The 12,978-nt window shown below is 39.2% G+C and overlaps 1 protein-coding gene across 1 annotated transcript in view; it reads right to left on the reverse strand.

Moving 5' to 3' along the window:
• ZRANB3 (zinc finger RANBP2-type containing 3) overlaps nt 1–12,978 on the reverse strand; it is a 287,380-nt gene that overhangs the window by 38,712 nt on the left and 235,690 nt on the right. Inside the window, exons 14-17 of the mRNA XM_003794377.2 lie at nt 10,165–10,362; nt 6,358–6,449; nt 2,314–2,415; nt 469–611 (exon numbers count right to left, since the gene is read on the reverse strand). Coding sequence (XP_003794425.1) covers nt 469–611; nt 2,314–2,415; nt 6,358–6,449; nt 10,165–10,362 — 535 coding nt within the window. The remainder of the gene's footprint in view (nt 1–468; nt 612–2,313; nt 2,416–6,357; nt 6,450–10,164; nt 10,363–12,978) is intronic.

Raw genomic sequence — 12,978 nt, forward strand, 5'->3', positions numbered from 1 at the left:
TAACTAAGAAAATGACATGAAGGTTATGTTAACCAGTTTGATGAGAGTATTTCAAATTGTATATGAAAACACCACACTATACCCTGTGATTGCGTTAATGTACACAGCTATGATCTAATAAGAAAAAGAAAAAAGAAAAAAAGAGGCTCAGTGCCCATAGAACAGTGGTTCTGGTGCCAGCTACATACACTGAGGCTGGCAGGTTCGAACTTGGCCCAGGCCAGCTAAACATCTGCAACAAAAAAATAGCTGGGTGTTGTGGCGGGTGCCTCTAGTCCCAGCTACTTGGGAGGCTGAGGCAAGAGAATTGCTTAAGCCCAAGAGTTTGAGGTTGCTGTGAGCTATAATGCCACAGCACTCTACCAAGGGCGACATAGTGAGTGAGACTCTGTCTCAAAAAAAAAGAAAGAAAGAAAGAATTGTGAAAAGCAGTATAATACAAAATAATAAAAGAAAGACAATCCCTACCTTGTGGTGCAATTTGGTTTGGTTTGTTGCTTTGTGATCTCTTCTAAGACAAGAAATGGGCTACAGAACAGCTGCCCGCTTCTCCTGATTATCCTCTGCTTCATGGCAGTTAGACTATTCCACTCTTGAATAAACCTCAAAATCTGGCAGAAAATGAGATAATAGTTAACAGCTTACCAGGCATTGTCCTTTGAAAGTAAGGCTATTTACAACACCAGAAAACTGACGTTTTTGTTATATCCACAATATAGGCTTTTGAATTCCACAGTTTAAAGGTTTTCTTCAATTTGATGCAGTTTTCGTATCTTCATTGTAAAGTACAGCCATTTCTAAGAGCTCTCTTTTAATCCATAGGTTCTCTAAAGGCACGTTTCAGGACACACAGTGTATATCCTTAGCACACATAGGGACCAAGAGTGATAATGTGCTCACTGAGACCAGAGGTGTGGAAGCACATACTGCAGCAGCGGTTAAGGCCAAACTGGGTGACAGAATGATAGCATATCTGAGAATCACTTCGTAAATGATGCCTAACTTACCACAGGAACAAGCCATCAATAAATGTGGAACATTTTTATTTGGCTTACTACTACTCTTGATTACTAGGCAATTATACTCAACTAACTGGCCATTAACCTAAGAATCAGGATTAGATCTTACCAAACAAAATAGTCCACTGTTACTTTTTCCTTTAAGACAGGTTCAAGGCAGGGCCCAATGGTTCACGCCTGTAATCTTAACACTCTAGAAGGCCGAGGTGGGTGGATTGTCTGAGCTAAGGAGTTGGAGACCAGCCTAAGCAAGAGCAAGATCCTGTGCCTAAAAATAGCTAGGCATTGTGGTGGGTGCCTATAGTCCCAGTGACTTGAGAGCAAGAGAATCCTTGAGCCCAAGAGTTTGAGGTTGCTGTGAGCTATGATGCCACAGCATTTTACCAAAGACAACAAAGTGAAACCTTATCTCAAAAAAAAAAAAAAAAACAAAGATAGGTGCAGACAATCTATGAGCAATGCTTCATTTCCATCCAAAAGGGTAAGAAAGTAATCACAATTCTATTGTAAAAGATGGTATACTGCATGCTAGGTCAGTCCCTGTATATGCTCACCCTTCTTAGCAGTCAAGATACATCAGCCACAGATCAGAATTAAGACCTCCCTAGCAGATACTTAGCCTGGAGCTGCATGCTGGTGGTTCTGACAATGAATCAAGAATCATCCAAAGTGGTATAATCCCTGCTGTTTAGAATTTGTCATTGTTAGAACTTAACCTCAAAGGATAGAAAGTGATTCTGTTAGATACAAATATCGTAGTTGCTAATCCTGAGAATGAGATATTAAATGACGTGAGGATGACTCTATCTGATAGAAACAGTAACTCTAGGTGTGATCACTTGCCAAGGAAGCAGATTTTATATTTATTCTTAGCACTGGCATAATTAACAGGCACTGCTTGGATTTATGAAAATGCAACCAGTGATCTGACTCTGCAATAGGGCACACAGTGCTTTTTCACTAAACTAAAAATGATCATTGAAATTACTAAAACAATTTTACTTAAAACACAAAAAGTTATTTTATCTAAAATTATTCTTGGCCGGGCATGGTGGCTCATGCCTGTTGTCCCAGCGCTGTGGGAGGCCAAGGTGGGTGGATTGCCTGAGCTCAACCAAGTTTGAGACCAGCTAAAGACCAGCAGGAGGCAGAGTGAGCCAGAGTGAGACCCCGTCTCTACAACAACAACAAAAAAGCAGCCGGACCTTGTGTTCCCAGCTACATGGGGGGCAAGAGAACACTACAGGAGGAAGAAGTAAAAAGAAAAAAAAAAATTAAATAAAATTATTCTTACCAATGAACGATTTTGTTTCAGCTGAAAGCTTGCTGGTAAATCTTCCCAAAGGTCTAATTTTATATCCAAAGGAATGAAATTACAGTTCATCTGTTTTCCATCCTGATTATAGATTACAGAGATATTATTAATCCATTTTTGTGTAGGTACTAGTAACAATTTTACACTTGATCTTAGCCAAAAAGCCAAGAAGTGATGGTACTATTAACAATTTTAAAAGAAAACAATTATATTACAGAATAATATGCCCAGTCTCCTAAGAGACAAACTGCAGTTTATCTAGACAAGGGTCCATCCAATAGGGCTCCCTGGAAGGACTGTGAGGCAGGAGGGAAAGTAGCTTCTCTATCGCACCCCCTATGCCTCCCCTGCCCACACCTAACCAGAGCCTTATGCTGTCAGCCTGGCATGTTTACTACTCTGTCACACTCTTCTCTACTGTTTACTCTCAAAAATAAGTATCAGAACAATAAAACTGGACATTGCAAATCAATGCAGAAGAATGTTACATCCTAGAAGTTAATAGTAACATGTCCACAACCAAATCATAATCATACTACAGGTATAAATAAATATCATAATCATAATGTAAGTATAGCATCAAAGAGGGCATCAAGAAATAATCTGAATAACCTTTGCTAAGTGGGTTCTTGTAACCTGTCCACTGTTACAAAGGAAGTAAGTAAGGAGAAGGTATAAAGAACAATTCCAGAGATATTACTTTAAAATTTGCTCCCCCAAAGCAGTGCCACAACATTAGCCCATGAAGACAGCACCAATGCACCACCTAGAGAGAAAATGGAACTGCATGTAGGTCCCAATGATCAGGTGAACAATATTCTGAAATCTTAAGGATAAAAAGCAACCACATAGAGGGGTATACTCAGTTAGACATTAGTAGAGGCATTTCTTTCATAAAGGAAAGAAGAACTCATATAAAAGTCTATTAAATGAATAATAGTTGAACTCATATTCTAATTCTCTCAGTCAAAAAGAAACACTATAGCTCCCACTATTTGGAAAACACACAAAAAGTCCTTACACACTGATTAAAAGTTTAAATGTATAATTATAATTCTAAACCCTGAATTAGACTTGAGATTTTGGCTGAAATGAATAGTTTTAATACAACACAGGATGCTAAATTTCTGTTACTTCTTTTCCTTTTAAGGGATGTTTTTTAAGACAATGAACAAGGATTTTTATCCAAATTTCTACTTCTGGATTTGTTCAGCTTTTCTAAAGTGATGAGGAAGGAAAGGTTAACATTTTATCTGCGTAGAGTTTTGGGTTTAGAAAATTAACTGAGTGATAACATTCTTTGATTCAGGGATAGGTAATAAGTCATAGAAATACACCTGGGATCATTAACAGAGACATCAAGAAGGTGTGGTGATCCATGCTACTTAGTCTGGGTGGCAGAGCCAGAATACAGTTCAGCAAGGCCGTTGCTCTGGTTTGGTTTGGCAGCAGGCATGTTTTTAACCCTCCCCCTGGAGTTTGCAGTTTCCACCCCAAGAGGGATAGATAGAACACTCATCAGATAATCTAGGGGACAGAGGTTTCACTGCACAGAGTTAAAACATTTAAGGTATTTAAAGTTTAACTCCTTAAAGAGTTTAAGGGCGCCTGAATTCCTGTGGTGTGCTCTGCCTTTGGCTTCAAGCTCCTCTGGGGACCACATCTGTGTTTCTCTCATGTGATGGCCTCAGAAAGAAGTATGGCCCACAGCTCCTCCACCATGCTGAGGAGCTCAGGGAGGGCGATGAGGGAGGCTCAGGCACTGAAACCTGCCTTGTGATGAACAAAGAAGTCATTTGTGCTCTCTGCAGTCTGAGTCACCACTGGAGTCTAGTGAAAAACTTACAATTGAAAGTATGGTCATCTCTAATATAAATTATCTTTAACATATCAATAAAATGAATCATGATTTTAAAAAGTTACAAGTATCATGTTATTATACTTACAAAGATTAGAAATTTGTAATTATAGACCAAATAATAGATTCTTCATCTTAGCAAAATTTTCCTCAAATACTCATATTAGTTTACCTGTGCCACAGAATCTCAATGAGATCCTGAGATCCTTCTATAGGTGCCACCAAGTCAGAAGTGTTTTCATATTAATAGTAAGATACTATTTGCCTTTTTCATTCTCATTCTCTCACAAATATATGAGGAAGTTTTTACAGGGGCTACATGATATGATATATCAACAAACTGAATCCAGAGGCAGATAGGAGAAACCCACTGTCTTCTATTAACACTTTGGAGATGGCTCAGCACCTGTAGCTCAGTGGCTAGGGAACTGGCCACGTACACCTGGGCTGGCAGGTTCAAACCCAGCCCAGGCCTGTCAAACAACAATGACTAACTACAACAAAAAATAGCTGGGTGTTGTGGCAGGGGCCTGTAGTTCCAGCTACGTGGGAGGCTGAGGCAAGAGAATTGCTTAAGCCCAAGAGTTTGAGGTTGCTGTGAGCTGTGATATTAGGGCACTCTACTGAGGGTAACAATGGAACTCTGTCTAAAAAAATAACCAAACAAACAAAAAAACACTTTGGAGAAAATTGCTAAAAATGTACAATAATAACACCCTTTTCACTAAATATATTTTACCTTAGAAAATATAATCATTTTTAATAAAAATGTTAATTATATATACACAATGGGTTTATTATTGCTACTGTTAAGTGAATGAGTATTTTTAAGAGACTTCATTTTAATTTCAAAAAAGGAAATATCAACAAATATAACCCATATAAACAAAAGTTCTTTGGGATAGGAACAGTGGCTCATGCCTATAATCTCAGCGCTTTCGGGGGCTGAAGCAGAGGGAAGGGAATTGCTTGAGGCTAGGAGTTTGAGACTGTCCTAGGAAACATAGCAAGATTCCATCTCCATCTTAAAAAGAAATTAGCCAGGCACGATGGCATGCTATTTGACAAGATGAGGTGGAAGGATTCCTTAATCCCAGGAGATTGAAATTACAATGAGCTTTGTTCACACCACTGCACTCCAGCCTGGGCAAGACAGACTCTTGTATCTTAAAAAAATAAAAGCAAAGCAAAGCAATGCAAAGCAAAACAAAGCAAACAAAACCAAGTCTGCAACTTCTAGGCTAGGCTAGAGCTAGCCTAGCACGTGGCAAAAGCTCCCAAGAATTCACTAAATATAAACAGGCAAGTCTAGGCTTCTATAAAGATGCTGCTGCTCCTGTTGCTATAGATGAGTAGTGCGAGAGGCAGATTATTGGGAGTTCATGTTGGCTAGCCAGTGTGCTAAGTACTTCACAGGACTCAGCTCATTTATCCTTGTAACAGATCCTCTCCATATTTTATAGTTGAAGAAACTGTCCTGGGCGGTGCCTGTGGCTCAAAGCAGTAGGGCGCCAGCCCCATATACCGTAGGTGGCAGGTTCAAACCCAGCCCCCCACCCAAAAAAATAAAATAAAATAAAATAAAATGACCAAGGCAGATACATTTCCAAAAACTGGGGGGAAAAAAAAAAGAAAAAAGAAAAAATGTTACTACCAAAAACTGCAAAAAAAAAGAGAAACTCCCACAGAGCAATTGGGTAATATGTCCAAGATTACACAGTTACAGTGTTTCCCCGAAAATAAGACACGGTCTTATATTTATTTTTTTCTCAAGAAGACACACTAGGGCTTATTTTCAGGGTATGTCTTCCTCTCGGTGTATCTGCATAGCCACACCCATCACTAGGTCTTATTATCAGGGTAGGGCTTATATTTAACAAATGCATAGATATCCTGCTAGGGCCTATTTTTTGGGTAGGTCTTATTTTCAGGGAAACACGGTAGTAACAGATTTGAGCTGAGGCATCTGGCCTTGAGGTCTACATTCTTAGTCACTATGTTGTTTTCTCTCTCATCGTCTTTAGATTTTACACAGGAATTTAGAATTACCTTTGAGGAAAATTATTAGACGCTTATCTACTTGTCAGTAAAATTAATTTCCATTGAAAAATGAAAAAAGGAAGTCATTTTTATGTTTGAAGCTATAGAATTTGTATGATACTTACTTTAGTATAGAGGTGAATCCGGTCAGTGTTCTTACTTGCACGGAACATTAAGGTATCATACACTGGCAAAGTATTTGAACTTTTCAAGTGTTCTAATAAAGAAGACAAAAGAGAACCTCAAAATTAGCTTATTTTAATCTTCTGTGGGTTAGGATGATGAAATAGCTGTATCAAAAATATCAACATATTGGGTGGCACCTGTGGCTCAAAGGAGTAGGGCACTGGCCCCATATACCGGAGGTGGGTTCAAACCCAGCCCCGGTCAAAAACTAAAAAAAAAAAAAAAAATCAACATATTTGACAAAGAATGTATGTTAAAATTAAACTACTGTGGTAGGCCCTAAAGAGCATATCAGCTTATTGAACATACGGTAATCCGTTGTTTACATTTTTACTAATGACCTTTTTTTTTTTAAGCTGGCCCAGGTTGGGTTCAAACTTGCCAGCTTCAGTATATGTGGCTGGTGCCATAACCACTGCGCTACAGGTGCCGAGCCATGAATGGGCACCATTTTGATTATCAGCAGCAATACAGCTATGTTGAGGGCCACTTTATGCCTGATCCCTATGGCCTATGCTGTGCCTTCACAAAAGGAGATGAGTAGACAAGCTTCTTTTTGAATAATCTCTTCTAATTTAGCCTTTGCTCAGTCCTACTATCTAATAAATTCTATAAGAGAGAAAGGATTATCAAAGCAGGTCTAAATAATAATTACAGTTAACACTTAGCAAGCACATATAATGTGCTACACATTGTTCCCAGTATATATATTAACAGCTCTCAGAAATAAAAAGTGCATATTGGGCGGCGCCTGTGGCTCAGTGGGTAGGGCGCCGGCCCCGGCCAAACTGCAACAAAAAAATAGCCAGGCGTTGCGGCGGTCACCTGTAGTCCCAGCTACTCAGGAGCCTGAGGCAAGAGAATCACCTAAGGCCAGGAATTGGAGGTTGCTGTGAGCTGTATGATGCCACAGCACTCCACCAAGGGTGATAAAGTGAGATTCTGTCTCTACAAAAAAAAAGAAAAAATAGTGTATCTTACACAAGGGGAAACTGAGGCACATTAACTTGACCAGGATTACACCAATGGTAAGAGGATTTTAACTCAATAATGTTGCTCCAGAGCCTGTGCTTTAACCTCTGTCATAGTCCCTCCATGACTTTTTTAAGTACTTTCCCAGATGTAAAAGTCTATGATGAATTGAGTTTTTGTTTTGTTTTTATTTTTATGAGACAGGGTCTCACTCTATCAGTCAGGTTGAAATGCAATGGTGCAATTATGGCCCATAACAACCTTGAACTCCTAGGTTCAAGTGATCCTTCTACCTCATCCTCCCATGTAGCTGGGACTACAGGTGCATGCCATCATACCAGTTAATATTTTTTATATTTTGTAGAGACGGGGTGTCACTATGTTGCCCAGGCTGGTCTCAAACTCCTGGCCTCAAGTGATCTCTCTGCCTTGGCCTCCTACGGTGCTGGAATTACAGGAGTGAATCACTATGTCCAACCCAGAAATCCATTCTTGCTATTCTACATGGCAATATCATCAAATTATTATTTTTCTTTTTCTTTTTTTGTAGAGACAGAGTCTCACCTTATTGCCCTCGGTTGAGTGCCGTGGCGTCACACAGCTCACAGAACCTCCAACTCCTGGGCTTAGGCAATTCTCTTGCCTCAGCCTCTTGAGTAGCTGGGACTACAGGCGCCTGCCACAGTGTCGGGCTATTTTTTGTTGCAGTTTGGCTGGGGCCGGGTTTGAACCTGCCATCCGTGGTATATGGGGCCAGCGCCCTACCAGCTGAGCCACAGGCACTACCCGAATTATTATTTTTCTTTTCTTTCTTTTTTTGAGACAGAGTCTCACTTTGTTGCCCTTGGTAGAGTGGCATGGTGTCATAGTTCACAGAAACCTCAAACTCTTGCATTAAGCCATTGGCCTTGGCCTACTGAGTAGCTGGGACTTGTAACAGGCTCCTGCCCTAACGCCTGGCTATTTTTAGAGACAGGGTCTTGCTTTTGCTCAGGCTGGTTTCAGACCTCTGAGTTCAGGCAATCCATCCACCTCAGCCTCCCAGAGTGCTAGGATTATATGCATGAGCCACCAGGCCGAACCTCTTCTCTTTTCTTTTGAGGCAGAATCTCACTCTGTTGCCCCAGGCTAGAGTGCCTTGGCCTCAGCCTACCTCACAAATAACCTCAAACTCCTGTGCTCAAATGATCCTCCTGCCACAGCCTCCTGAGTAGCTGGGACTACAGGTACCCACCACAACGCCCAGCTAATTTTTTCTATTTTTAATGGAGATGGGGGTCCCGCTCTTGCTCAGGGTGATCTTGAACTCCTAAGCTCAAGTGAGCCTCTCATTTTGGCCTCCCATAGTGCTAGGATTATAGGCCTGAGCTACCATGCTCAGCCAAATTATTATTTTTCTTTATACTGTTTCAGCTTAATTTGAGAGTATAAATAATTAGGTTATAATATTGGCATTTATTAGGTAGAGTCTCTCTCTTTTTTTTTACTGGATATATAATAACTTTATTTTTCTTATGTTGTTAGGAAATGACCCACTTAAGTGGACTTTCTATTTATTTTTATTTTTGTTGTTTGGGGTTCATTGAAGGTACAAAGAATTAAGTTACACTGATTACATTTGTTAGATAAAGTTCCTCTTATAACTGTGTCCCACCTCTAAGAGGTATGCCATCCACCCTAACATTGAGCCCAATAAGTGGGAGCAAACCCAAATTATTATTTTTCTAACCAAGACATTGGGCACTTTAAAAACTTGGTTTATGGGCTGGGTATGGTGGCTCACGCCTGTAATCTCAGCACTCTGGGAGGCAGAGGTTAGCGGATTGCCTAAGCTCATGGGTTCAAGACCAGCCTAAGCAAGAGTGAGACGTTGTCTCTACTAAAAATAAAAAACTAGGGAAGCCTTGTGACTGGAGCCTGTAGTCCCAACTACTCAGGAGGCTGAGACAAGAGGATTAGTTAAGCCCAAGAGTTTGAGGTTGCTGTGAGCTATGATATCATAGCACTCTACCCAAGTCAACAACTGAGTGAGATTCTGTCTTCAAAAAAAAGCAACTAACTTAGGAGAAAAACTTCAACAGTCCAATACCAATAATCTTAGGTTTGTTTTAAAAAGACTGTCTATCTATAGGTCACTAACTGAGTAATAAGGCAAAAACCCAAAAGTACTCACAGGCTTTAGCTAGCTGTCCCTTAAAAGACAGTGGTGAATGACATGTAAGCTGGTATTTGCTAACCATCACAGCTATAAATAATGAATGGAATCAACCAAAAAGTAAATAAATCTGAAACATTACTTAGTTGGTTCCAAATGTAGTTATGACTCATATAGTCTTGAAATTATGTTCCTTAAGAACATTTTCTTCAAAAAACTTTTAAAAATATGCAAATTCAGTAGAGTCACCTAAAAGAACTTTTGTGTAAAGGATTAATAATATGCTAAGTGGTTGTTAATAATCTGTCAGTCTTAACTATTTGGTCCATAAGCACCTCCCAAACATCAAAACAGCACCTTCACTGTGTGAATGAGCTAGGCGTGACCGAGGTGGGCGGCAGGCCTGGCGGCAGCACATGCAGCCATTTACCAGTTTTGCTCTATGTGTAATGTCTGAGTGCCAACAGACACAATCAGCTCTTCCAGCCATCTGGTGTTTAAGTATGTGGTTATAAAAACGATTGTATTTTTAATATAAAAGGGAATAAAAGGAATCTGGAACAAGGCAGTAATTGTATGTGGCTATTATTTGGAATCTGAAAATGGAAACAAGACTTACCATCACCTGGCTGGGGTGTAAGTTTCCCTTCCTTTTCAACTTCTGATGCTTCTTCCTTGCTCTCAGCCAACTGGTCAGGTTCTGATTGTGCAAAGATTTCTTTTTCACAGTCTGAGTTAGTTCGAACTTCTTTGGAGGTGTTTTTTTGAGACTCATCCTTCTCACTTTTGCTTATATCCTGGATATGGCTGAGACTACCTATATGTACAATTATTAAAATCAAACAATAATTTACATTTAAAAGTTGAAAAAGTCACAGCTATGTCTTATAAACAGAAAAAACTTAATAATGTTTTTTCATTCTTTCAAAATGTAAATCTGGAGCCTAATACATGCCCAATACTAGTCTAGTACTAGAGAGATAGGAAGGAACAAGAGAAATAAGTACCCGTCTCCTAGAGATTCCATTCTAAGTGGCAGAAATAGACAATAAAGTAAACAAATAAATAAATCATGCATTTTCAAATAAAGATAACATAACAAAGGTTTTGTGAGTAAGGGTTATAGAGAGTACTACCATAGCAAAAGTGTTGAGGTCCAAGTTCTCAGAGCCATTTGAACTAAGAGCTGTTCATGAATCTAGGAAGCCTGGCCCCAGGGCCTACATTCATAGATTAGATTCTAAATATAACTGTAAGCCATTAGACCAGTAACTATAAGCCATTAGACCAGTGGTTTTCAAACTTCCTAATGCCGCGACCCTTTAATCCAGTTCCTCATGTTGTGGTGACCCCCAACCATAAAATTACTTTTGTTGCTACTTCATAACTGTAATTTTGCTACTGTTATGAATCGCAATGTAAATATCTGATATGCAGGATGTATTTAGGCAACCCCTGTGAAGGGGTCGCGACCCACAGGTTGAGAACTGCTGCATTAGACAGTTGTAGTCAAAGAAATAATAATGACTTAAATTTTTAAAGGCTCACTCTGGCTGCTGTGCACAGAAGGATCAGAGCAAGGGAGACTAGTAGTGAGGCTATTAAGGTCTGGAAGAAGATGACGATGGCTTTTGTGGAGGATGGTAGCAATAAAGATAAAGTGGCTGGAATCAAGATTGAATCTGGAAGTTATGTGATGAATTGAATATAGGAGGCAAGGAAGAGACTTAGGTGTTATATGTGGAAGTAGTGATGAATCTACGATCCTATTTTGGACACACTAAGATTGAAGGATCTGGACAGCCAGGCAGAGATGTCACATAGGCCACTGGATAGATCCATCCTGGAATTCAAGTGAGAGGTAGAAATCTGGATGATGTAAGGTGCAAGATGTTATACAAAATATAGATGTTAAGAGCAAAACACAAGTACAATAGTATTATTAAATAATAGCTTCAATATATACTAAACCAAATTTTCTATAATGCATTAGAGACTATGTCAGCAACTTGTATAGTCTGTAATATTCTTTTTTTAAAATTTCAGATTAATGAGGGTACAATTAGGTTATAAGGTTTGCATTTATTAGGTAAAGTACCTGTCGTAGTTGTGTCCTGTGCCCAGGAGGTGTGCTATACCCTTACTTTTAGGTATACAGGTATATAATTGTGCCCATTAGGTGGAAGCACATCAATTCCCCACCTTCTTCCCTTATAGTCTGTAATAATCTAATATTGCTCCTCTAAGTTTCTGCATCCTACCTGTTCCTCAAAGTGCTGTATAGAAGGCATAACTTAAAAATTCAGATGAATTAGAGTTAATTCTGCTTTTCAACACTGTTGGGGTACAACCAAATTGAGGTTGCCAATTTACAGTAATTTAAATCTAACAACTATAACTTTTATATATTGTAATATCACTGTCACTTAGAATATTTCTCTCTAATCAGACTTTTATATTCAGAAAAGGTAGTTGGTTTTATTCAATTTGCTTGACAGCTTGTTTATTAAATCATGCATCTAGGAACTTTCATTGTTTAAAGAGGTTAAGTCAGAACTATAAAATCCATATGAAATTATGATTTTTGTTGCTAAATCTCTCAAGTTATATATTTAATGTGAACTAACATTATTTTATAGTCAAGATATACTTCATTTTTGTTGCCTATAGGAGTTGGGGATTGCATAAAATCATGATAATTGTGGCAGGGATAATACATGCAATAAGCTTCTGATTCCAATTTAGTTCACAGACAACAGGCATCCACATTACAAATATAACCACCCAGATGGCAGACTTGTCAGTTTTGGTAGGAGTACCAAGAAGTAAAAGAGGGAAGACTTAGTTCCTGATTACATTTCCCTTCAGATCACAAGTAAGACAGGGAGGAGAGCAAGGCAGGAGGCAGGAATTGCAATATCAGGGTTTTTTTTGGCCAGGTTTGAACCTGCCACCTCTGGCATATGGGGCCAGCACCCTATTCCTTTGAGCCACAGGCACCGCCCAATATCAGAGTTTATATGTTAGCTGAGTCCTGGTCAGTGTCAATATTCTGAAGAATTAACGTATGATGGAAAATTAGATGTATAAAATTATTACAAGCAATAAAATGAGCACTTTCAGTTTCCAAACTGTTAACTCATTGGCATTTTTCATTATCATAAAAGTACTCTCTAAAATTGGAAACAAAAAAGAATACTAATCACCTTTTTCTTGTAACAAACATGTGGATTAATAAGCATTTCAGAAACTAAACATCAAGAAATGGCATATTGGCCGGGCGTGGTGGCTCATGTCTGTAATCCTAGTACTCTGGGAGGCTGAGGTGGGTGGATTGCTTGAGCTTATGAGTTCAAGACCAGTCTCAGTGAAAGTGAAACCCCCATCTCTACTAAAAATAGAAAAACTGAGGCAAGAGGATCGCATGAGCCCA

Source organism: Otolemur garnettii, unplaced genomic scaffold, assembly GCF_000181295.1.
Source record: "Otolemur garnettii isolate 467f Iridium unplaced genomic scaffold, OtoGar3 scaffold00080, whole genome shotgun sequence".
In the NCBI taxonomy this organism is placed as follows: Eukaryota; Metazoa; Chordata; class Mammalia; order Primates; family Galagidae; genus Otolemur; species Otolemur garnettii.